The sequence below is a fragment of the Ascaphus truei genome, chromosome 2 (assembly GCF_040206685.1).
Source record: "Ascaphus truei isolate aAscTru1 chromosome 2, aAscTru1.hap1, whole genome shotgun sequence".
Classification (NCBI taxonomy): domain Eukaryota; kingdom Metazoa; phylum Chordata; class Amphibia; order Anura; family Ascaphidae; genus Ascaphus; species Ascaphus truei.
The window spans coordinates 255459612-255487223 of record NC_134484.1 but is presented as its reverse complement, the minus strand read 5'-3'; the positions used below and the strand labels follow the sequence as shown (position 1 = coordinate 255487223).

At 47.4% G+C, this 27612-nt stretch overlaps 1 protein-coding gene across 4 annotated transcripts in view; it reads right to left on the bottom strand.

The window, feature by feature from the left end:
• Positions 1–27612, bottom strand: part of COL15A1 (collagen type XV alpha 1 chain) — a 378174-nt gene that overhangs the window by 183878 nt on the left and 166684 nt on the right. For all 4 annotated transcript variants that reach the window (XM_075586146.1, XM_075586144.1, XM_075586145.1 and 1 more), the window contains one exon: positions 1696–1770. In XM_075586146.1, the coding sequence (XP_075442261.1) occupies positions 1696–1770 (75 nt within the window). The remainder of the gene's footprint in view (positions 1–1695; positions 1771–27612) is intronic.

The window sequence follows — 27612 nt, the reverse complement described above, 5'->3', positions numbered from 1 at the left end:
AATCCCTGCTCTCTAATTGGTCAACATTCTAGGCATTATTCATTCAGTAATGGCCCAGAGTTTTTGGCACCTTGACAAGTTTTAATTCCAATCAATTAGCTTTCACTCAGAGCAGTTCTCAGACAGGGGAGGTGATTAGACAGGAGGCAGCAGCTAGATAGTAACTCCTCCCTCTCCCTGCCCTGCCTCTCCCCCACTAAAGTGTCTAATTTATGGGGGAAAAAGCCTACATTTAGCCTATAATAGTATTAATCCCCTCAGAATAGGGCATTACTGGCCAATAATGCCATAGCTGGGTTAAAGTCCCTATGCTTCACCTTGAACTCTTCCAGCCAGGGAATTAATGGCCAGTATTGCCCTGTTCTGAAGGTATTATTAAACGGAAGCGTATCAACAATTGAAGGTAGTAAACTTAAGTATTTGTATTGTGTAGGTCAGTGTTTCTCAGCCTTTTTTTCTCTGTAAACCCTCCTATTCATAATGCTCAGTTGTCGTGGCACCCCTACAATAGTGCAAATAGCTACAAACACACACACACATGACAGACCGCCACCTACACACACATACACACACACAAATAAAGACAGACGCAGCAAAACAGGCACACGACAGAACAAACACACACAGGATACACAAAGACACACAGACAAACACACACACACAGACAGACAAACACAGATAAACACACACACAAACAAACAAACACAAACAAACATAGACAAACACAAACAAACACAGATAAACAGACAAACACAAACACACAGACAAAAAACAAACAGGCAAACAGACCCACACACACATACAAACAAATACACACACACAAACACACAAATACAGACAAACAAACACAGACAAAAGTTCGGGCCACGCGGAAGTCGAAGGCCACTACCCCTTCCCAAAGGTAAAATTCTTAGAGGGGGTAGAAATATATGGGGGGATTGAGTGAGGAGGAGAGATTGGGTGAGTGAGTCAGAGAGAGGGGGGTATTTGACAGTGAGAGGAGGGGTGAGAGAGCGGGAACTGAGTGAGTGAGGTGGATTGACTAAATGAAAGAAGAGGGGATTTAGTGAGAGAGGGGGGGAATTAGTGACTGAGAGAGGAGGGGAGATTGAGTGAGTGAGAGTAGAGATTGAGTGAGAGAGGAGTGGGAGAGTGAGTTACAGAAGGGCAGAATGAGTGAGAGAGGAGATAGAGAGGGAGGAGTGAGAGGGGAGAGAGAGATGGAAGAATGAGAAAGAGGGGAGAGAGGAAGGGGGGCAGTAAGTGTGGGGGTATACATGGGGAGGGAGAGAGAGGGCAAAAGTGAGGGGGGAGGAGTGGGGAGAAAGGGGAAGATAAATAGAGGGGGGTGAGAGAATGGTTATAACCACATGCTTCAGAGGTTTAGATGATCTTAATCTAACACCTTTTATGGTCAGACTGTGCCAAACCCTTAAGAAAACAATGTATCACCCCCTTTCTTTGCCTTCAGAAGCATACTGCAATCATTAGTCTATTCAAGTTAGAGGACAATACAGCAAGTGACTGAAAAGATAAATAATATCTAGGTTTTGATTATCTTTTTGCATTTCATGCATGACATTTAATTCTATCCCTGATAAAACATTTTTCCAGTCTATACATCTAAGGAATGGAAATTGTCACGAACATACCAAGAACTACAATGTGTGAGCCTGTAACTGCCTAAGCACTTACATATGGGTCGTCGTCCTCACACTGGTCTTCTGCAGCTCGTGGGTTTGGTTTCAGGGTTAATTGTTGAATGGAGCCCTGAAAGAAGAAGAGAATCCATTCTAAGAATCATTCTGTTTTATTATTACAAACATTGAATCAACATGTAAAATATACAATCTGAACTTTAGCCAGCCATGTCTATACTATTAGCATAACCTATGATTGCCTAAATGTTACATGGCATATTTACATATTCTTACTTCTCCCGGTGTAATGATTTCGAGCTTTGGTAATTAGGGTAGCTTTAAAGGATCTTGAAGGTATGGATAGAGTACAGAAGCTACGTGCTTTCAGTCTCTGGTGGAGAAAACTTTTATTATTGTAGACTTCAGACCAGTGGTTGGCAACATGATATGCCTCATGGGCCACGCTTAAGACCTCAAAAGGGCAGCACATTGTGTGTGTGTCTAAAAATGTATTTAGTACATATCAAACAGAAACGTTGGAACTTTTTTGATATGCACTAAATAATATTTTTTCACTTACCTACTATGCTGTGTCGCCTTTCCTGTTCTTCGGATTCTGGTGGAGTATCCCTTTATATAATTTTATGACGCGTGCACTTGCCGTTATGACAGAGCTATGTGTGTTTGCATTAAAGTATACTGTACTTTATCCCTTTTCCGAGGGATAAAGTGCACAGGCAGAATGGAAGTTGCAGCGATGGGTAGGAGCTTCTCCCCGCCGCCTCTAGTCAGCCTTTTAATGTCAGCACACTTGTGAATACTGTCCCTCTCCTTACACTTAGAATAGTCTTTAGACAGCTGAGGGAGCGGGGACAAGCTGCGATTCACACCAGGAGCATCTCCATTTCCTTTGCACAGTGGAGAGTGAGCTTCTGGGGAGGCCAGCAGTTGGGGTTGTAGGTAAAGCCCCTCGGCCTATTGCCCACCAATGCTTTAGACTAATAATTGACAAGCAATAAGCATGTTTGATCATTACTTAAGTTACTTATGAACCCCTTGGTTGCCACACTCTGGTTCCTTAGCTTTAATCTCAACTCAGGATTTACTGTACTTCCTACTTTCAACTCACATACTGTAGCAATAGAAAAGTAACTAAGGTACACAAGATTTTACACAACACTCTCCTTGCTAGGTTGGAAACACAACTACCTGTATACTTTCTTATAGCCACTTCCACTAATTATACTAAGTACAGAAACAAAGAAGGGCTCAATCTTTATAGATTAAATACCCTACAGCAGGTTACTCTGTCAATAGCATATTTACAACATACAAAATGGTAGATGATATTTTTGTAGTATACTACACTTAGGGTGACCATACGTCCCGGTTTTGCCGGGACAGTCCCGTTTTTTTCATTCCTGTCCCGGATCTTGTAGCAGGATGCAGTGGCATGCGATGCGGTGGGGGCAACGCACGGGTGGTGAGGAGAAGATGCGGTAGCAGGTGAGCATTTGCAGAATGCCGGGGGTTGGACTTTTGGAGAATGCCGGTCAGGCCGCAAGAGATTGGTAGAAGGATGCCGGGGGCGGGGCTTTGCAGGATGCCGGGCCACAGTGGTCTGGTTGGAGGACAGAGCACACTGAGCTGCTTCCTTCTCAGTGTGCTCTGTCCTCCAACCAGCAGGTAGAGAGGTGTCTGTGGCTGTGTGTGTGTGTGTGTGTGGCTGTGTGTGTGTGTGGCTCTGTGTGTGTGTGTGTGTTTGGCTCTGTGTGTGTGGCTCTGTGTGTGTGTGTGTGGCTCTGTGTGTGTGTCTCTGTGAGTGTGTGTGTCTCTGTGAGTGTGTGTGTCTCTGTGAGTGTGTGTGTCTCTGAGTGTGTGTGGCTCTGTGAGTGTGTGTGGCTCTGTGAGTGTGTTTGGCTCTGTGAGTGTGTGTGGCTCTGTGAGTGTGTGTCTCTGTGTGTGTGTGTGTGTCTGTGTGTGTGTGTGTCTGTGTGTGTGTGTGTCTCTGTGAGTGTGTGGCTCTGTGAGTGTGTGTGGCTCTGTGAGTGTGTGTGGCTCTGTGAGTGTGTGTGGCTCTGTGAGTGTGTGTGGCTCTGTGGGTCAGTGGCTGTGTGTGTGTGTGTGTGTGTGTGGGTCAGTGGCTCTGTGTGTGTGGCTCTGTGTGTGTGGCTCTGTGTGTGTGGCTCTGTGTGTGTGGCTCTGTGTGTGTGTGTGGCTCTGTGTGTGTGGCTCTGTGAGTGGCTCTGTGAGTGTGTGGCTCTGTGAGTGTGTGTGGCTCTGTGAGTGTGTGTGGCTCTGTGAGTGTGTGTGTGTGTGTGCGTGGCTGTGTGTGTGTGGGTCAGTGGCTGTGTGGTTCAGTGGCTGTGTGTGTGTGTGTGGGGGGGTCAGTGGCTCTGTGTGTGTGTGGGTCATGACAACGGGACGCATTATGGTGCAGAGGCATCACGTGATGCCACATTGTCATGGCAACATGTCACCGCCTGACGTCAGTGTCTCATTGTCATGGCAACGGGGTGCGTCATGTGAGGTAATTTGTTTAATAAATAATTTTTTAATGTGTCCCGGTATTTCATTTTGAAAATCTGGTCACACTAACTACACTTGCAGTGATCAAAGGGGGAAATTTACTAACCTCCAATACTGTTATCGCACGGCTATCCAGTGCTATTTAGCAACCCCTCCATGGCAAGTACAGATGAATCGCAATGCGATAAACCCGTATTTAAGTAATAATCCCCAAAGAACAGGACATTACTGGTGAATAATGCCTGAGGGGATTATTACAATTATAGGCAAAATGTAGACTTATTTTTAATTTTTTTAAATTTTCCATAAAAAATATACATTTTTGTAGTCATATTGATATTTCTCAGCATGATTGTCTACATTCTTTTGCTTTTACAGTACTGCAAGTTTATTAAAAGGAAATTGTACACGCACTCGCACTCGCACTCGCACTCACACTCACCCCCCCTTCTATATACACAAACACACTCTGCAGTCCTCCCTATACTACACCCACAAAACACACACAGCAGCCCCCTCTACACAAACACACAAAACACAGAAACACACTGCAGACACACACACACCAAAACACACTCTGAAGCCCTCCTCCACCATCTACACCAGGCCTGCACAACTTGTAAAGTGAGAAAGGCCGAACTGCTCCAATGAAAAAAGATTTGGGCCGCATGGGTAAAATCATCATCATCATCCTCATCCTCATCCTCATCCTCATCCTCATCCTCATCATTCTCCCCCAGCACTCATCATCATCATCATCATCATCATCATCATCATCATCATCATCATCATCCTCATCATTCTCCCCCAGCACTCATCATCATCATCATCATCCTCATCATTCTCCCCCAGCACTCATCATCATCATCATCATCATCCTCATCATTCTCCCCCAGCACTCATCATCATCATCATCATCATCCTCATCATATCTCCCCCAGCACTCATCATCATCATCATCATCATCCTCATCATATCTCCCCCAGCACTCATCCTCATCATCATCCTCATCATATCTCCCCCAGCACTCATCATCATCATCATCATCATCCTCATCATTTCTCCCCCAGCACTCATCATCATCATCATCATCATCCTCATCATATCTCCCCCAGCACTCATCATCATCATCATCATCATCCTCATCATATCTCCCCCAGCACTCATCATCATCATCATCATCATCATCCTCATCATATCTCCCCCAGCACTCATCATCATCATCATCATCATCATCATCATCCTCATCATATCTCCCCCAGCACTCATCATCATCATCATCATCATCATCCTCATCATATCTCCCCCAGCACTCATCATCATCATCATCATCATCCTCATCATATCTCCCCCAGCACTCATCATCATCATCATCATCATCCTCATCATATCTCCCCCAGCACTCATCATCATCATCATCATCATCATCCTCATCATATCTCCCCTAGCACTCATCATCATCATCATCATCATCCTCATCATATCTCCCCCAGCACTCAACATCATCATCATCATCATCATCCTCATCATATCTCCCCCAGCACTCATCATCATCATCATCATCATCATCCTCATCATATCTCCCCCAGCACTCATCATCATCATCATCATCATCCTCATCATATCTCCCCCAGCACTCATCATCATCATCATCATCATCATCCTCATCATATCTCCCCCAGCACTCATCATCATCATCATCATCATCATCCTCATCATATCTCCCCCAGCACTCATCATCATCATCATCATCCTCATCATATCTCCCCCAGCACTCATCATCATCATCATCATCATCCTCATCATATCTCCCCCAGCACTCATCATCATCATCATCATCATCATCATCATCATCATCATCCTCATCATATCTCCCCCAGCACTCATCATCATCATCCTCATCATATCTCCCCCAGCACTCATCATCATCATCATCATCATCCTCATCATATCTCCCCCAGCACTCATCATCATCATCATCATCCTCATCATATCTCCCCCAGCACTCATCATCATCATCATCATCCTCATCATATCTCCCCCAGCACTCATCATCATCATCATCATCATCATCCTCATCATATCTCCCCCAGCACTCATCATCATCATCATCATCCTCATCATATCTCCCCCAGCACTCATCATCATCATCATCATCATCATCATCCTCATCATATCTCCCCCAGCACTCATCATCATCATCATCATCATCATCCTCATCATATCTCCCCCAGCACTCATCATCATCAGCATCATCATCCTCATCATATCTCCCCCAGCACTCATCATCATCATCATCATCATCCTCATCATATCTCCCCCAGCACTCATCATCATCATCATCATCATCCTCATCATATCTCCCCCAGCACTCATCATCATCATCATCATCATCATCCTCATCATATCTCCCCTAGCACTCATCATCATCATCATCATCATCCTCATCATATCTCCCCCAGCACTCATCATCATCATCATCATCATCATCCTCATCATATCTCCCCCAGCACTCATCATCATCATCATCATCATCATCATCCTCATCATATCTCCCCCAGCACTCATCATCATCATCATCATCATCCTCATCATATCTCCCCCTGCACTCATCATCATCATCATCATCATCATCCTCATCATATCTCCCCCAGCACTCATCATCATCATCATCATCATCCTCATCATATCTCCCCCAGCACTCATCATCATCATCATCATCCTCATCATATCTCCCCCAGCACTCATCATCATCATCATCATCATCCTCATCATATCTCCCCCAGCACTCATCATCATCATCATCATCATCCTCATCATATCTCCCCCAGCACTCATCATCATCATCCTCATCATATCTCCCCCAGCACTCATCATCATCATCATCATCATCCTCATCATATCTCCCCCAGCACTCATCATCATCATCATCATCCTCATCATATCTCCCCCAGCACTCATCATCATCATCATCATCCTCATCATATCTCCCCCAGCACTCATCATCATCATCATCATCATCATCCTCATCATATCTCCCCCAGCACTCATCATCATCATCATCATCCTCATCATATCTCCCCCAGCACTCATCATCATCATCATCATCATCATCATCATCATCATCATCATCATCCTCATCATATCTCCCCCAGCACTCATCATCATCCTCATCATATCTCCCCCAGCACTCATCATCATCATCATCATCATCCTCATCATATCTCCCCCAGCACTCATCATCATCATCATCATCATCCTCCTCATCATATCTCCCCCAGCACTCATCATCATCATCATCATCATCCTTATCATATCTCCCCCAGCACTCATCATCATCATCATCATCATCCTCATCATATCTCCCCCAGCACTCATCATCATCATCATCATCCTCATCATATCTCCCCCAGCACTCATCATCATCATCCTCATCCTCATCATATCTCCCCCAGCACTCATCATCATCATCATCATCATCCTCATCATATCTCCCCCAGCACTCATCATCATCATCATCATCATCATCATCATCATCCTCATCATATCTCCCCCAGCACTCATCATCATCATCATCATCATCATCATCCTCATCATATCTCCCCCAGCACTCATCATCATCATCATCATCATCCTCATCATATCTCCCCCAGCACTCATCATCATCATCATCCTCATCATATCTCCCCCAGCACTCATCATCATCATCATCATCCTCATCATATCTCCCCCAGCACTCATCATCATCATCATCATCCTCATCATATCTCCCCCAGCACTCATCATCATCATCATCATCCTCATCATATCTCCCCCAGCACTCATCATCATCATCATCATCATCATCATCCTCATCATATCTCCCCCAGCACTCATCATATCTCCCCCATCATCATCATCATCATCATCATCATCATCATCATCATCATCATCATCATCCTCATCATATCTCCCCCAGCACTCATCATCATCATCATCATCATCCTCATCATATCTCCCCCAGCACTCATCATCATCATCATCATATCTCCCCCAGCACTCATCATCATCATCATCATCATCATATCTCCCCCAGCACTCATCATCATCATCATCATCATCATCATCATCATCATCATCATCATCATCATCCTCATCATATCTCCCCCAGCACTCATCATCATCATCATCATCATCATCCTCATCATATCTCCCCCAGCACTCATCATCATCATCATCATCATATCTCCCCCAGCACTCATCATCATCATCATCATATCTCCCCCAGCACTCATCATCATCATCATCATATCTCCCCCAGCACTCATCATCATCATCATCATCATATCTCCCCCAGCACTCATCATCATCATCATCATATCTCCCCCAGCACTCATCATCATCATCATCATCATATCTCCCCCAGCACTCATCATCATCATCATCATATCTCCCCCAGAACTCATCATCATCATCATCATCATCATCATCATCATCATCATCATCATCATCATCATCATATCTCCCCCAGCACTCATCATCATCATCATCATCATATCTCCCCCAGCACTCATCATCATCATCATATCTCCCCCAGCACTCATCATCATCATCATCATATCTCCCCCAGCACTCATCATCATCATCATCATATCTCCCCCAGCACTCATCATCATCATCATCATCATCATATCTCCCCCAGCACTCATCATCATCATCATCATTTCTCCCCCAGCACTCATCATCATCATCATCATCATCATATCTCCCCCAGCACTCATCATCATCATCATCATCATATCTCCCCCAGCACTCATCATCATCATATCTCCCCCAGCACTCATCATCATCATCATCATATCTCCCCCAGCACTCATCATCATCATCATCATATCTCCCCCAGCACTCATCATCATCATCATCATATCTCCCCCAGCACTCATCATCATCATCATCATATCTCCCCCAGCACTCATCATCATCATCATATCTCCCCCAGCACTCATCATCATCATCATATCTCCCCCAGCACTCATCATCATCATCATCATCATCATCCTCATCATATCTCCCCCAGCACTCATCATCATCATCATCATCATCATCCTCATCATATCTCCCCCAGCACCCCTCAATATCAACATTTGCGAGACTCCCCATCTATCTTTCATACCCCCATCTCTCCCCCTCACCCACACAAATAATACTCCCTCTCCACATCAAACACACAATACTACCCTACACACCACACACATACCACCCCCCCTGCACCTCACATCTCTCTCCCCCCTGCACCTCACATCACGCTCCCCCCGCACCTCAAATGACCCCCCTGCACCTCACATCACCCCCCTGCACCTCACATCACCCACCTGCACCTCACATCACTCCCCTGCACCTCACATCACCCCCCTGCACCTCACATCACTCTACCCCTCTGCACCTCACATCACCCCCTGCACCTCACATCACTCTCCCCCTCTGCACCTCACATCACTTTCCCCCCCTGCACCTCACATCACTTTCCCCCCTGCATCACACATCTCTCCCCTGCACCTCACATCACTTTCCCCCCCTGCATCACACATCTCTCCCGTGCACCTCACATTGCTCTCCCGTGCACCTCAAATCACCCTCCCCTGCACCTCAAATCACCCTCCCCTGCACCTCAAATTACCCTCCCCTGCACCTCAAATCACCCTCCCCTGCACCTCAAATCACCCTCCCCTGCAGTGCTGAGAGCGGGGGAGGGGGAGAGCAGGCTCGCGGGGGAGGGGGAGAGTGGGCTCGCGGGGGAGGGGGAGAGTGGACTCGCAGGGGAGGGGGAGAGTGGACTCGCAGGGGAGGGGGAAAGCAGGCTCGCGGGGGGAGCAGGAGAGTGGGCTCATGGGGGGAGCAGGAGAGCGGACTCGAGAGAGATGAGGATGGGGTAAGCCGCCACGGGGTGCACAGTGAGTGCAGGCGGCTGCGTGTTGTACAGGCCTGATCTACACCCACTGACACACACACACTGCAGCCCTTTATACACACACACTGCAGTCTCCTCTACACCCACACCAACAAAACAAACTGCTGCCCCTCTACATCCATAAAACACACACCTGCAGCCCCCATGTAAACCCACACACTGCAGACACACAGACAAAACACTCTGCACCCCTCCTCCACCCCCAAAACACACACTGAAGACACACACAAGTCAACAGACTCTGCAGCTCTACATCCACAAAACACACACTGCAGACACACACACACACACAAAACACTTTGCATCCCTCCTCCACCCACAAAACACACACTGCAGCCCCCCCTCTGCACCTACAAAACACTCACTGCAGAGATACACACAAATCAACAAAACAGACTCTGCCACCTCTACATCCACAAAACACACACCAGCCCCCCCCCCCTTTACACCCACTGCAGCCCCCTGTAAACCCACACACTGCAGACACACACCAACAAAACACTCTTCGCCCCTCCTGTCCCCCACAAAACACACACTGAAGACACACACTGCAGCTCCTCCTCTACACAACCAAAACACACACAGCAGACACACACCCACAAGACTCTGCTGCCCCCTCTACACCCACAAAATACACACCAACAGAAGACACACACACACACACCAATAAAACACTCTGCTTGCCCTTTTTACACCCACAAAACACACAACAGACACAAAAAACTTTCCCCTCACTCTCCTGTGCGGAGCTCTCCGCAGGCAGGGTGGGGGAGGAGTCAGTGCCTTGCTGCTGCTTCCTGTCCAATCACCTCCCCTGTCTAAGATCAAATATCACTCTTTATGAATGAAAACTGAAAGCTGATTGGCTGAAAAACTTTTCAGGGTGCCAAAAATTCTGTGCCATTACTGATTGGATAATGCCCGACATTTTAACTAATCAGAGAGCAGGGATTTCAATAATGCCCAGAATTTACCAGCTTTATCCTATAATAGAGGTTAGTGAATTCTAATAAAAGGGTGATGGTTTCGCCAAATAAATAAAAAATAAATTGTCTAGTATCCCTTGTCTTTGCTGTGTGATAATGAGGTTCTTTATATGAACTTGGACTTTATTTTCCTATACTTTTTAGGACAGAGAATAATTATACCTGCAAATTCTACTAAGCACATGAGCTGATCATACATCAATATGTAGCCAGGTCCCCTCTGGTCCCCCGCTCTTCCGCTTTCCTTTCTTACCCTCATTGCAGTGGAGGTTTTGCAGGCAGGGCGATGGGCTCGCCGGCGACTCCCGTAGCAGGGCGCCGCCATCTTCTTTTAATTCGTGCATGCGCAGACAGGGGCAGGAGTTGCGGAGGCCCTCAGTCAGCTCGCGCATGCGCAGAGACTCGCGGCAGCCATGACAGTCGCGCATGCGCAGTGATATTAGTGCACGCGGCTTCAATGCAAATTTGCTGCAGAAGGAACTACAACTACCAGGCTGCATAGGGAGGGAGTACCACCTGACGCTAGGGAGCCAATAGGTCTGCAAGATTCCCTGGGAGGAGAGATAGAGTTTCAGTAGGAGCTGGGAGATAGACAGGGGAGGTTGTGTAGGTGCAGGGAGCAAGTGGCCCCTGCACTAGGCCAGAGACCCCCTAGGCCCCAGATAGGCCACAAGTCATGGTATAGTTTGTGGCTGCTACAGGGACATGCCCTAGATAGGGAACGGATCCCCTTAGCAGGCCATTATAGTCAGGGACACAGCTGAGTGCGACGTGGCCTGGCAAGTGAGGTCTGCGACCAGACCTTTCTCACTACAGATAAAGGGACTATCTGTGTGGTGAGATCATTCTGTTGGAAGGAGGACGCCACCGTGGAGACTTTGGCGCTGGACACAGATGGGTCTACTTCAGTTGTTCTGCTGTACCCGGGTGCAGGAGCCCCAGGCAGGTACAGTCATCAAGTGCACCAACTTTAACACCAGTCACACCCTTGGGGTATTGTGGGACTCTTGTGGACTCTGTGTGAGTTACACAGTATTGGGAACAAGGTGGGGATACGGCCCTGCGAGGTCTGGAGGATAGTTGTATTATTAGTGATCCATATAGAGTGTTATGTGAGGTGTTACACATAGTTATGCTACCAGTAAAGTCCTTTCTATTTTTTACAAATATGTATGTGTTCATTGTAAGAGTGTCCTGTAAGGGGCTGCTCCCACTCTGCTGGGATCTATCACAGGTGGAGGCGCAGCACCATATAGTAAGTGGTAAGAGTAATTCACCCCAGGCTCCCAGCGACGGAGGCTTAGGCTCCTGTGAACCAACAGGTAAAGGGCAGCACCAGTAGCTATTTACAGCCACCCTCAGATTTCACTTTGGGGTGGGGAAAGCAGGGCTACAAATACAATAAATCATAATGATATGGGTTAAGGTATCTGTATAGCATTTCAAATTTCTCACAACTTCAATGCTTCTTTATAGTGGAGAGATGCAAGATCGATAATTCTTTCACTGTGTCTCACAGTGTTACCCTCACTATTTTTCATATCTACACTCTATCGCTCTCAATACACTATGAGGCCCATTCACTAAACTTCGATTGAAAGTTCATGGCATTATCGATCGGGTTGGCATGTTCCTAATGAACGTTCTGAAATTTGTGTAAAAACGGTATTCACCAGGAAAAATCGCAATTTTTTTAGCGTTGGTAAAAAAAAATGCCAAATTGCGCTAATTTGTGTTTGCTTAACGTTCTATTTAGCTCCAACAGTCTCTTAGAGCTGCACAGAGAGAGCTGCATCTCCCTGCACAGCTCATACAGGCAATCGGGCAGCTTTAATTTTAATAGCAGGGGGTCCCCGGAGCTGAGGCAATGAAGGGGTTAAACCAGAGTACCTGGTTTATTGGGAGTAGAGGGGGTGGATGAAGGGTGTAGTTGCCCAGGGTTGGTGGTTAGGCCTACCAGGAAGGTTGCAGGAGGGGTTAACCCCTTCACCTGAATTAAATTCACCCGAATTAAAATGATTGCATTAACTGTGTGTTACTCAACTTCTATTTTTAAAAAAATGTGTGTGTGTGTATATATGTATATATATATATATATATATATATATATATATATATATATATATATATATATATCTCATATATATATATATATATCATATATAAAAATATGTATTAAAAAAAAAAATCCCAGTTCATCTCTATAGATTATGTGTATTGGTGATGTCTAGTGTATAACTTCTACACACACACAAAAAAAAACCCCCACCAAAAATGTATGCAGTATGGAGTGGCAAAGTCAATCTGGAAGCACACCCAACAGGGGCTAAAAAAAAAAAGGAAATCCAAACTATGATTTTAGAATCCAGGGCAGGGTTCTGTGCAGCACAACCCTCCAAGTGGATATATATAGATTTTTCATCTTGAATATAAGTATATAAGTAGCAAGAAACCTAAAAGACTAGCAAAGAAACTCCCACAAATGAATAGGGCACTAAAGTGTATGCTCAAAATATAAAAAAAATACATTTATTTTTTACAAACAACTAAATGCAGATGTTCATGTTCTCTTTTTAATTGTTTTTAATCCGTGCATTTAATCACTTGAGTGCCCTATTAGTTTGTGGGAGTTTCGTTGCCTAGTCTTTTAGATTTGTGGCTACTTGTATTCATTTTGACTACTCCCACAGGGGCACTCCATTCACTGTGTATTTTGGCTGGGTATTAGTATATGTATGGGCGTGGTGCTGATTCCTTCCAATTCCCACCCCTTGGAAATGTTTCATTTTACCTGAACTGAGGGGTCCCCAGGAGCTCAACCCCTGTCCCACCCAACACACATGGACCCCATGACCCACCATATATTTGTAATTAGAAATATGGCAGCGGGGTCAGCAATAGAAGGTGACATCGTAGCCTTTCTATTGGCCTCCACGTCATGTCCTGACTCCATTTTGTGTTCCTGTGGGCACATATTCTGATCAGTGCTAGTATGGGTGTTAGAGGTTCCCTGGATGTTGGGGGATCATTGAGAAGCTCTGGCAAAGATTTAAAAAAAAAAAAAAAAAGAGAGCAGCATTAAATGCTGCTATAAAAAGCGAGAGGGACAGAGTTTCCCTGAACTTGATCTAGGGACAAGGTCTTTCCTGCAGATCCCAGTGTCAGGAGGAGAAGCCCTGTTTGGAAGAATCCCTGTGATTTCAGAAGCAACCTCTGTGCAAACACTGCAGCAGTAGCCTGCGAAGGACTGTTGATGAGGTTTCCAGGACCTGGCTTAGTTGGCCCTGGTGGGGAAATTAGTTCTAGGCTGGTAAACCAGACCAGCATTAAGATTGCAGTCTTGGTTCAAGAGGGAGCTAGGCTTTTAATGTATGATTTTTTTGTTGTTGTTGTTTCCCAAGAGGCCTGATGCCAATGTATGTTTGCTGCTAATAAAACAGCAAAAGTGATATTCCTGTATCCTACAGTATTTGCTTGTAACACCTGTTACCAGCGCCGACTCACATGGAAAGAGGTGACAAAGGCAACCCGAGAATCTGCGTTATTTCAATAATCAAAAAAATATATACTTTTTGTGAAATTGGTTTTATCTCCTCTGCAGGGAATCTCCAGGGGCTGCATCAAATGCTGTTTGCTACAAGTGCAAGTCAGCACACATTCTCTCATTTTTTGCCATTCTCTTGCCTTTTCCTCTGCTTGGCATAAATTGATCAAACAAGTATCTCAGTGACTGCTGCTTACAGGATTTGCAAATATTGACAAATCGTGTGTACAATATCCTCCTGCATATACCACCACATCTTTTTCACCGTGTTAATTTGTGCCCTTTGCCAAGCTCTGCGCTTGCTATTGTTTGATGCTTTCTATAAAGGCCGTTATGGGTCATGGGCTAGAAAGCTTTGGAAAGAACAATTTGAAAGATAATTCAAAAGGAAACCAATGCATTAAATAGGATAACACATTATTCATCTGACATCTTTCAGTGAGGGTTAAGCAATATTCCCATAATCTATCTGCTAAAGGAGCATTCTTTAGTGTCTTCTTGGCTTTTATTATATCCTTTCAACACACGCTTTGAAGTCATTTGTGCTATAGTTAAGCCCAAAATGACTTGTTCTTATGTAACAATCGTGCCCAGTTTGTGTACTCATTTATTTGTGCATGTGTGTGGCTGTCTATCTATGTATATATAAAAACAAAAATGGGATTAAGTGCACCATACAAAAAATTGGCAAATCCAAATAATGTATAAAGATACTTCATCCAAATCCAAAGAACTTTTTTATTTAATACATACTGTACAGTATACAGAGACATTCAAAAGTCTTTGAATTTTGGTGCAGTATCTATATATACTGACTCCTCATCTTGTCTTTATTTTCGCACTGTTTTTTTTAGTATAAAATGTGTGGTTCTAAGTGATAATGTTACCATGGAGAAAGTCCCCCTTGGGGACCGAAACTTTGGTCTTTTTGTCTGCATTATGGATGATTAAATGACTTTTTTCTCCAGTTGCTGTGTTGTGCTGGTATATTGTATCACTTCAGTGATTTTTCATTGTTTTATATCTCTCTCCCTTTACCGTGCGCCATGAACGCCATTTTGTTGGCACATTACTCTGCATGTGCCCTTTAGCACCAAGTTAAAACAGTAAAAGTGCTTATATAAAACTAAGTGCTAACATCATGTGTTTGTGAGTGTAAGGAATCCACACCTCAGTTTACTGCTTACCTTGCCTCACAGACCTGTGCAGACCTGGAACACTCCCTCTGGTATCTACTGCAGCTGTGCAAACTATCACTGCAACCTAGCCTTGTACTCACTCATTGGAGCAATGCCTTCACACCCTCCTCCGGGGATTGGGCCGCTGGCCTTTAAGTACTGCATCCCCCCCCACAATCCTTCTCTGCCGAGCATAACCCTTCCTGGTTTTCACAAGTGTTCTGCCACAAGCCCTATGGCTTAGCTCTGATGTGTTCTAACCTCTCTAGTTCTATTCCCTAGTTCACGCAGAGTTCTGTTCCTGTCTCCTGTGCTGAAGCGGAGTACTCTCCTTGTTGACTTCAGCTCCCTGTTTCCTGAGACCGGCTGCTAGTCTCACGCAGCGGTCAGTTCCTGTCTCCTGTGCTGAAGCGGAGTACTCTCCTTGTTGACTTCAGCTCCTTGTTTCCTGAGACCGGCTGCTAGTGTCACGCAGCGGTCTGTTCCTTTCTCCTGTGCTGAAGCGGGGAACTCCTGACTACCTGTTGCCGAACACCTGCTTGAACAACGTTTACCCTGATGTCTCCAGTCCTGACCCTGGCTTGTCCACTGACGATGCTGCCTTCTCCAGTCCTGACCCTGCTACGTACGACTACGAACTGCGCAATCCGGATCAACCTGCGCGGTCTAAGGTCGGTACTTTTACAACCCCACCTCAGCCACGCGGTCCGACCCAGGTTTGTGGCGAGCACAACCGTGACAGTATGCTCGGCCCCACAAACTTGGACCGCCCTGTGGTGAGGGTTGGCAAGTTTCTGTCTGAAATCCTGTCCCGGCCTGCAGACCAGTCCCAGTATCTATGCGAAATACTACCTCGGCTGGAAGATCCGTTTATGTTAGCAGGTTTAACCCCCGATGCCGTAATGATCTTATTATGAAGGCTTTTTGCCTCCAGGAATTAAAAGTGTTACTGGCCAGTTGTATTTGCTCCCCTGGTTCCCCTCTAACCTGGGATAATGTGAACCCTATGGGACTGGCCGACGCCCAAGATGCACTCTATGCCCTGGCCTTATCATTGGACATTTACCTAGTACAACAGGACCCTCTCTTCATGTTGGCTCACGCACAAAGCACACTCTGTGCACTTTCCCTGACTTTGGACATTTGCATAAAGGAACAGGACCCTCTCCTCGCCAGCTACGCTGCCGCTTAGCAGTCCCCCTCTGCTGCCAGTCCTGTCGCTAAACCTGGGGACGTATCTCCCTCTCCAGGAAATGACCAAACTGTCCCACTATCACTGGCCCCTAATGTAGAATCTGCCACGGTCCCTAGCCCTGATTGTACGCCCGGTTACTCTGACACCAATGATATGTCTACTTTAACCCCTGACGATCAGTCCTGTGAGGTTCCCCTGGAGTATACGTATATTTCTCTAGCCAACACTAAGGCTCTAGTATCCGAGAACGAATCCCTTTTTCCCTCTATTTCTAACTCTGAATCTCCCATTCCAGCCCTTGAGGTTTTTCCTGCTTTAACCCCTGCTAGGCAGTCCTGTGCGCCCTTCCCGTCAGAGAAGGAATCCCTTCTACCTCCACATACTAAGTTTGAATTCCTAAGTGCTGTTCCCAAGGTCATTCCTGTATTAACCCCTGCAGGTCACCCCTATGAGCCTCCTTTGGTAACTCCCTGTTCTTCGCCAGCCAAGGTCACGTCCCTAGCTCCAGAAGAGAAATCCCTTGTGTCTCCCATTACAGAGGAAAAGCTCCCTATTTTTTACTCTCAGGTACTATCTGCATTAACCCCTGTAAATTCTTGCTGCCTCCAAGTTAATGCCTCCTTTCTAACCTCAGAGAATGATTCCCCAAGTCCGAAAGCAGAGGTTGCATTGAATGACTACCCTAATGTTGCGGAGTCCTTAGTTAGTCTTTGCTTTAAAGCCCCTGCTTCAGCTCAAGTTTCAGCTGCTGTGCCCCCTGAAACTTCGGCTAAAGTTCTGATTCCAGTTAAAGGTATTTTGGTACCAGGTTTTTCCCGAAGCTTGGTCGCAGAGTTCCCACTCCCGGGTATCTCGCTGAACCAGTCTGTCACCCCGAGAGCGGTGATCCCTGCTTCAGCGCATAGTCCCCACCTCGTGGACTCTGCAGTCATTTCTGGTTTCCCAGACACTCCTTACCAAATACCCACTTCAGAGACCAGTACAGTTGTGATTACCCCCCTTGTACTGTCTGTGTTCTCCTCTTCTCAAAGCTTAGAGTTAAAAGCGTACAGTGTTCATTATGTCCCTCCTGGGGTTCATGTTGTGTTCCCAGGAATGTTTGCTGACACACTGCCTTCACTCAAAAGTGACGCTTTTTCATATGTGCTAGCTAGAAGCCGGCACACTGTTTCCCCTCTTTCTGAAATTTGCCTTGTCCATCCCAATACTCTGAGAGGTAAAAACCTTCCTTCAGATTCAGAATCTCCTCCTGCTTTTGGTTCCCCTGATTTCTCTGCCTATGCAAACCCTCCAGGAATCAGCATATCTGTTGTTACCCCCTTAGTACAGTCTGAGACCACCCTGCATATATTACAAGTCCTGGTGTTTAAATCTGAGCTATTTAGTTTTCCTGCCCTTGCTAAACCTCAGTCCCTCAGCACTGCATCTAAATATGCCCCAGCAACCGTTGTGTTACTCGGGGTAAAAATTAAAGCTCCTGTCTTAAAGGGTATTTTTTCACACATGTCCAGCAAACCTAGAACCTCAGTGATTTGATTCTAAGTCACTTATCAATACATCTGATTTTCTCACTAGTCAAACCCAGACACCCTCACCACTGGCTAGGAGTCCTGTTATCAGAATTTTTGCACTAGTAAACACACCTATTCATGTTTTTGTCATGTCAAGTACCCCTGTTGTTATGGCCCGTGCAGTTTTGGATAAGACTCCTTGTGCTCCTAAGGTGTCTGCCATTAAGAGGTTCCATGGTTCCTACTTGCCGCTTGTTATCTCTCAGGTCCTTGTCACTGAAGTACAGACTTCAGCTTCTGATGTTAGCTTCCCTCCCGCCGCTACCCTTGCTCTGCCTTATTCTCAAGTTCCTGATATTAAAGCCCCAAAGCCTATTCCTAATCCCCAGACAATACTATCTCCCACTGAGGGCCCCCCAGTATTTGGGAGCTCCACTGTTGATTGCTTCTCTGCCTCTGTGAAACCATGGTTTTCGCCCTCGGAACCTTCTGTTGCCCCTGTTATTTCATCTGAGTTGGAAATACTCTGTACGTATCCCAAGATTTCGGTCTCTATGTCTGGTTTACTGCTTGCCTTGTCACCTTCCATAACAATACCGGGAAATGCTCCCACCCACCCTATACCCTCGCTGACCACTACCTGGGAGACCTCTGGAGGAGAAGTCCCTCTCAAATTCTTACATGCAGAGGTCAGCCAAGACTTTGTCTGTCCCGAAGGTCGCTCTGGTATATTCGATCAACTATCAAGGCCGCTTATCCTAAATTCTGGTCCCATTACTAAAGACTGGGCTCCCAGTGGGGGTTCTTCTGCCGATTCTACTCCGGAACCCTCTGGTTCTTCACAGCCTTGGATTCCCAAGCCATTTTGCGGGGCGAGCCACGTACCAATGATGTCTCTACCACCACTCTCGTATCCTAGAACAATACTCACCAAGGAACTGCTCGTTTACGGATCCCCTTTCCGCCTAAAAAACTTTAGGAACAACTCAATGTCCACGAGACCCATGGATGGGCCTGTCTGGCTGCAGTTCTCACCGGGGGGTGGGGGTACACAAAGGAGTGACCATGAGTCTCTGGACCACAACTCTACCCCCAATCCTAGACAGTTCGGGAATAATTCCAGGTCCCCCAACTCTATGAGTGGTCATGTTCGCCCAGAGGTCTCACGTGAAGGGGGGGGGGTAATGTAAGGAATCCACACCTCAGTTTACTGCTTACCTTGCCTCACAGACCTGTGCAGTCCTGGGACACTCCCTCTGGTATCTACTGCAGCTGTGCAAGCTATCACTGCAACCTAGCCTTGTACTCACTCATTGGAGCAGTGCCTTCACACCCTCCTCCGGGGATTGGCCCGCTGGCCTTTAAGTACTGCATCCCCACAATCCTTCTCTGCCGAGCATAACCCTTCCTGGTTTTCACAAGTGTTCTGCCACAAGCCCTATGGCTTAGCTCTGATGTGTTCTAACCTCTCTAGTTCTATTCCCTAGTTCACGCAGAGTTCTGTTCCTGTCTCCTGTGCTGAAGCGGAGTACTCTCCTTGTTGACTTCAGCTCCCTGTTTCCTGAGACCGGCTGCTAGTCTCACGCAGCGGTCAGTTCCTGTCTCCTGTGCTGAAGCGGAGTACTCTCCTTGTTGACTTCAGCTCCTTGTTTCCTGAGACCGGCTGCTAGTGTCACACAGCGGTCTGTTCCTTTCTCCTGTGCTGAAGCGGGGAACTCCTGACTACCTGTTGCCGAACACCTGCTTGATAAACGTTTACCCTGATGTCTCCAGTCCTAGCTCCAGAAGTGAAATCCCTTGTGCCTCCCATTACAGAGGAAAAGCTCCCTATTTTTTACTCTCAGGTACTATCTGCATTAACCCCTGTAAATTCTTGCTGCCTCCAAGTTAATGCCTCCTTTCTAACCTCAGAGAATGATTCCCCAACTCCGACAGCAGAGGTTGCATTGAATGACTACCCTAATGTTGCGGAGTCCTTAGTTAGTCTTTGCTTTAAAGCCCCTGCTTCAGCTCAAGTTTCAGCTGCTGTGCCCCCTGAAACTTCGGCTAAAGTTCTGATTCCAGTTAAAGGTATTTTGGTACCAGGTTTTTCCCGAAGCTTGGTCGCAGAGTTCCCACTCCCGGGTATCTCGCTGAACCAGTCTGTCACCCCGAGAGCGGTGATCCCTGCTTCAGCGCATAGTCCCCACCTCGTGGAATCTGCAGTCATTTCTGGTTTCCCAGACACTCCTTACCAAATACCCACTTCAGAGACCAGTACAGTTGTGATTACCCCCCTTGTACTGTCTGTGTTCTCCTCTTCTCAAAGCTTAGAGTTAAAAGCGTACAGTGTTCATTATGTCCCTCCTGGGGTTCATGTTGTGTTCCCAGGAATGTTTGCTGACACACTGCCTTCACTCAAAAGTGACGCTTTTTCATATGTGCTAGCTAGAAGCCGGCACACTGTTTCCCCTCTTTCTGAAATTTGCCTTGTCCATCCCAATACTCTGAGAGGTAAAAACCTTCCTTCAGATTCAGAATCTCCTCCTGCTTTTGGTTCCCCTGATTTCTCTGCCTATGCAAACCCTCCAGGGATCAGCATATCTGTTGTTACACCCTTAATACAGTCTGAGACCACCCTGTCTATATTTTTAATACTGGTGTTTAAATTTGAGCTATTTAGTTTTCCTGCCCTTGCTAAACCTCAGTCCCTCAGCACTGCATCTAAATATGCCCCAGCAACCGTTGTGTTACTCGGGGTAAAAATTAAAGCTCCTGTCTTAAAGGGTATTTTTTCACACATGTCCAGCAAACCTAGAACCTCAGTGATTTGATTCTAAGTCACTTATCAATACATCTGATTTTCTCACTAGTCAAACCCAGACACCCTCACCACTGGCTAGGAGTCCTGTTATCAGAATTTTTGCACTAGTAAACACACCTATTCATGTTTTTGTCATGTCAAGTACCCCTGTTGTTATGGCCCGTGCAGTTTTGGATAAGACTCCTTGTGCTCCTAAGGTGTCTGCCATTAAGAGGTTCCATGGTTCCTACTTGCCGCTTGTTGTCTCTCAGGTCCCTGTCACTGAAGTACAGACTTCAGCTTCTGATGTTAGCTTCCCTCCCGCCGCTACCATTGCTCTGCCTTATTCTCAAGTTCCTGATATTAAAGCCCCAAAGCCTATTCCTAATCCCCAGACAATACTATCTCCCACTGAGGGCCCCCCAGTATTTGGGAGCTCCACTGTTGATTGCTTCTCTGCCTCTGTGAAACCATGGTTTTCGCCCTCGGAACCTTCTGTTGCCCCTGTTATTTCCTCTGAGTTGGAAATACTCTGTACGTATCCCAAGATTTCGGTCTCTATGTCTGGTTTACTGCTTGCCTTGTCACCTTCCATAACAATACCGGGAAATGCTCCCACCCACCCTATACCCTCGCTGACCACTACCTGGGAGACCTCTGGAGGAGAAGTCCCTCTCAAATTCTTACATGCAGAGGTCAGCCAAGACTTTGTCTGTCCCGAAGGTCGCCCTGGTATATTCGATCAACTATCAAGGCCGCTTATCCTAAATTCTGGTCCCATTACTAAAGACTGGGCTCCCAGTGGGGGTTCTTCTGCCGATTCTGCTCCGGAACCCTCTGGTTCTTCACAGCCTTGGATTCCCAAGCCATTTTGCGGGGCGAGCCATGTACCAATGATGTCTCTACCACCACTCTCGTATCCTAGAACAATACTCACCAAGGAACTGCTCGTTTACGGATCCCCTTTCCGCCTAAAAAACTTTAGGAACAACTCAATGTCCACGAGACCCATGGATGGGCCTGTCTGGCTGCAGTTCTCACCGGGGGGGTGGGGGTACACAAAGGAGTGACCATGAGTCTCTGGACCACGACTCTACCCCCAATCCTAGACAGTTCGGGAATAATTCCAGGTCCCCCAACTCTATGAGTGGTCATGTTCGCCCAGAGGTCTCACGTGAAGGGGGGGGGGGTAATGTAAGGAATCCACACCTCAGTTTACTGCTTACCTTGCCTCACAGACCTGTGCAGTCCTGGAACACTCCCTCTGGTATCTACTGCAGCTGTGCAAGCTATCACTGCAACCTAGCCTTGTACTCACTCATTGGAGCAGTGCCTTCACACCCTCCTCCGGGGATTGGCCCGCTGGCCTTTAAGTACTGCATCCCCACAATCCTTCTCTGCCGAGCATAACCCTTCCTGGTTTTCACAAGTGTTCTGCCACAAGCCCTATGGCTTGGCTCTGTTGTGTTCTAATCTCTCTAGTTCTATTCCCTAGTTCACGCAGAGTTCTGTTCCTGTCTCCTGTGCTGAAGCGGAGTACTCTCCTTGTTGACTTCAGCTCCCTGTTTCCTGAGACCGGCTGCTAGTCTCACGCAGCAGTCTGTTCCTGTCTCCTGTGCTGAAGCGGGGAACTCCTGACTACCTGTTGCCGAACTCCTGCTTGAACAACGTTTACCCTGATGTCTCCAGTCCTGACCCTGGCTTGTCCACTGACGATGCTGTCTTCTCCAGTCCTGACCCTGCTACGTACGACTACGAACTGCGCAATCCGGATCAGCCTGCGCGGTCTAAGGTCGGTGCTTTTACAACCCCACCTCAGCCACGCGGTCCGACCCAGGTTTGTGGTTAGCACAACCGTGACAGTGAGTATATAAATCACAAGTATTATCCACAATATACAAATCCGCTTATGGATAGAACTTCAATATAAATTAAAAATAAAGTAATTGTGGCTCTCCAACAAAGTACAAGTAAAAACCACAACATTGCAAGTAATGATAAAGAGAACCCACAATATCAATATAATTAAGTGAAACCAATGCAGGATACTGGTGAGAGAGGTAGTAAGGTATACAGAAACTTCATCCTGATAAAGTTCCAAGCCAAGAACCAAACTGGAGTCTCTGGCAGCTTTCAAAAGGATAATCATCACATCCGGGAAAGGTGTGTATGTGTATATATAGATAGATATATCTATGGATCTATGTATCTATAGATCTATGTATCTATGTATCTATAGATCTATGTATCTAATTGCACATCCATAACGACAATTTATTAAGTACATTACTATATGTTTTTTCTATATTTATTCTTCATAGGTATGGGTAATTTACTGTGCTGTGTTTTCGGATTCTGGTGGAGTATCTCTTTATATAATTTTATGACGCGTGCACTTGCCGTTATGACAGAGCTATGTGTGTTTGCATTAAGGTATACTTTATCCCTTTTCCGAGGGATAATGCACAGGCAGAATGGAAGTTGCAGCGATAGGTAGGAGCTTCTCCCCGCCCCCTCTAGTCAGCTTTTTAATTACAGCACAATTGTGAATACTGTCCCACTCCTCTCCTTACACTAGCTGATATACCCGGCGTTGCCTGGCATTGAATTTTCCCGCTCCCCCTCTGTCTCCGCTCCCCCCTCTCTCTCTCCCCCCCATTGCCATCTCTCTCTCTCCATTGCCATCTCTCTCTCTCCATTGCCCTCTGTCCCTCTCTATTGCCCTCTCTCCCCCCCTTCCTCCCCCGTTAACAGCAATCGGGGCCCCCTTGCACATGAATGTGGCCCCCCGTGTTAACAGCTGGGTCCCCCGCCCCCCCGTTCACAGCTCCGCTGGGTTAGTGAGTGACTGGGTGGGTGGGTGACTGGGTGGGTGAGTTGGTGTGTTATCTCTCCCCTCCCCCCTGCATCTCTTCTTTCCCCCCCATGCATGTCTCCCCCCCCCTGCTGTCCCAATACCTGAAGCAGCAGCGGAGGCTGCAGGTAGGAGCCGGGGAAGGGAAAGGGCGGTGAGGCGCGGGTGCTGTGAGGCGGCCGTGACAGCCACAGTTGTAGGGAGGGAGGAGGACATCGGCGCGGGGGCTTTGAGGCACGGTGAGCCGGCCGTGGCAGCCGCAGCTGTAGGGAGGGGGAGGATGGCGGCGCAGGGGCTACAACCCCACAAAAAATCTGGGCCCCCTTGCACATGAATGTGGCCCCCGTGTTAACAGCTGCGTCCCCCCCCCATTCACAGCTCCACTGGGTGAGTGGGTGGGTGACTGACTGAGTGGGTGGGTGACTGAGTGGGTGGGTGACTGAGTGGGTGGGTGACTGAGTGGGTGAGTGACTGGGTGTGTTATCTCTCCCCCCCTGCATCTCTTCTTCCCCCCCCTGCATGTCTCCCCCCCCTCCCTGTATGTGTCCCGCCCCCCCCTGCTGTCCCCATACCTGAAGCAGCAGCAGAGGCTGCAGGTAGGAGCTGGGGAAGGGAAAGGGCGGTGAGGCGCGGGTACTGTGAGGCGGCCGTGACAGCCGCAGTTGTAGGGAGGGAGGAGGACATCGGCCGTGGCAGCCGCAGCTGTAGGGAGGGAGGAGGATGTCGGTGCGGGGGCTTTGAGGCACGGTGAGCCGGCCGTGGCAGCGGCAGCGGGTGGGGAGGAGGTGAGGCGCTGCTGAGAGAGGGTGAGGCGCTGCTGAGAGAGGGTGGGGGGTGGTGGGGCAGAGGCGGGTGTCGTCGTTGGTGGTGGTTCCCCATCCCCCACGCGGAGCTGTGTCGGCGGCGACACTACCCACATGCTGCTGCTGGCCAGGGCTCAGGTGAGCCTGGTGGATTCCCTGGGGGGAGCCGGCGGGGAGGTGAGCTGGATGAAGAGGACAGTGGCCAAGTGCTTGTGCGTGTGTGTGGCAGTTGGGTGACGTCATAGAGCCACGCAGGCTAATGAGAGGCATGCGATCTGATTGGCCAGAGGCTGAGTGACGACCACGGACCAATCAGATTCACCACATCTACAACCCCACAAATTTCAATTTTATATATTAAAGATAATAGCGTATAATGGGGTTTGAGCTTGGTAAGATTTTGTATGTTTAATATACAGTATACAGTTGTGAAAAAGAAAGTACACCCTCTTTGAATTCTATGGTTTTACATATCAGGACATACTGTAATAGCAATCATCTGTTCCTTAGCAGGTCTTAAAATTAGGTAAATACAACCTCAGATGAACAACAACACGACATATTACACCGTGTCATGATTTATTTAACAAAAATAAAGCCAAAATAGAGAAGCCATGTGTGAAAAACTAAGTGATTGTGAAACTCGGTGACATATATACCCTATAAACACACCCATCAATTACAATTAAACATCAAGAGTTGCGTGAAAAAACAGGTGAATACACAATTCCAATTGAATGAAACAGCAGCTGTGTGAAAAGACCCGCTATTGGTCACAAATCGGTCACATGGTGCATTCTGTGGGCGTGTCCTGTACAGTCATAGCAAGCATTCAAATCAGCTGCTCTCATGAAGCAGGAGAGTCTAGTCCCCCACTGCTAGCAACTATGGTCACCATGGAGACCATGCGGATGCGCGCCCCCGCAAAGTCCCCCATGCGGAACTGCGGACCATATCCAAAGATACAAGCTGCAGCATAATAAAGCCTCAGTAAAAGTAATCCTGGCTGAAGAGCGTATAAGAAAGGCCCCCTAGTGGTGGACACATATCTGATCCAAAGCAACTAAGGCTGCGGTCCCAGTAACTGCCTGTGCGCACGGCTCAATCAAATTGAGTTCAAACCTTGCGACGGAGGCGTGGTCACGCCCCCACCGGCGTTTCACCCAATGAGGGCGAACCAGCCGCGTGACGTAATGGCTACGCCCCGCAAATCCCCGAGCACGCCCCCTCACGTCGCAAGCTTCCCTCTCTCTTGGAGACCGCAGATCGCGGATAGCGCTGTGCATGCGCCCACCCCCTGATGGGCGCGCGTGTCACAGAACGCATTGGGGACTCAGCCTAACCCATATTGAGTCCCCTCGTAGCGTCTCACCGTAACCATGGGAACCGGTTATGCGCGAGTATGATACATACAAGCGCTCAGCCATTGACCCAAAATAAGGGAGTTTAGGTCAAATCAAAACACAATAAACACGTTAGTATATAGGGGACAGAGGGTACATAACCTGGAGGAAAATGTATGGTAAAAACAATCACAAACCCAAAGTGCCAAGGTAGTGTGGGTAAGTGGAGGAAAAAACATGAGAGGGAAGGAGAGGGGAGGGGGAAGAAGGGAGGGAGAGTGGAGGGGAAGGGAAAGGGGAAGGGAAAAGGAGGAGGGAAACAGGACAAGGGGGAAATGGAAGGGAAATACTGTAAATGTCAAGGGAAGATGCAGATTAAACATTACTTGTGAAGTTATACATATCATTGAACAGTCAGGACATTCTCAAGACAGATAAGATAAACATGATACCACGGGTGGTGGATAGTGACCAGAAACTGTCACATACAAATTCAATAATAAATATATGTAAGGGTGTGTTAGATACCGTGTGTGTGTGCGCGCGGAGGGAGTATGGCAGGTTCCGCGACGGCACGGTAGTGTAGGGTGCCGCCATGTTGTTGCGCAATATTGCAAAGGACACTGACGGGGTGAAGAGGTCGCGCATGCGCAATGGGAGCGCGCGAACGACAGGCCAATAAGGGAAAGGCTCTGATAATGGACAACAACTCCCGCGAGCTCTGGAACAGTCACCTGACGCTAGGAGCCAATGAGAGGGCGGGAATTAAGGAAGGAGGGAGAGACCACGCTAGGCAGAGGAGATCGGGACAGAGCGAGAGGAGTTAGTGTGAGTGCAGGGGGTCCGTGACCCGCCTGCATAGGCCAGCTATTACCCCCCCAGGCCCATAGGAAGTTTCCCTGAGTCACAGTAGGCTGCTGTACTGCAGGGATGCCCGATAGTGGAAGGAATTGTCACCTTAGGGACAGCGCACGGAGTTGTGGACGGTCACAGTAATCTGGGATCAGACGGCTGGACACCGCAACATCTGGAGGCCCAGAGCGAAGGCAACAGACCCTTTGCGAAGAGGCACCGGTCACCGCCGTGACCGGAAGGTACAATTGTAAAGCAAGTGCACCAACACCGGTCATCAGGCGCTGATCCCGCCTTAGCAATAACTTTGTAGTGACACTAGCAAGTGGCTAGCGGACTGAGCATATTAGCTAATATCTTGCAAGGACAACACTCTATACGAGCGTGGCGGAGCCACTGTTATACGGGACAAATCCTCTAGGGATGTGGCTGAGCCACGGTAGTATAA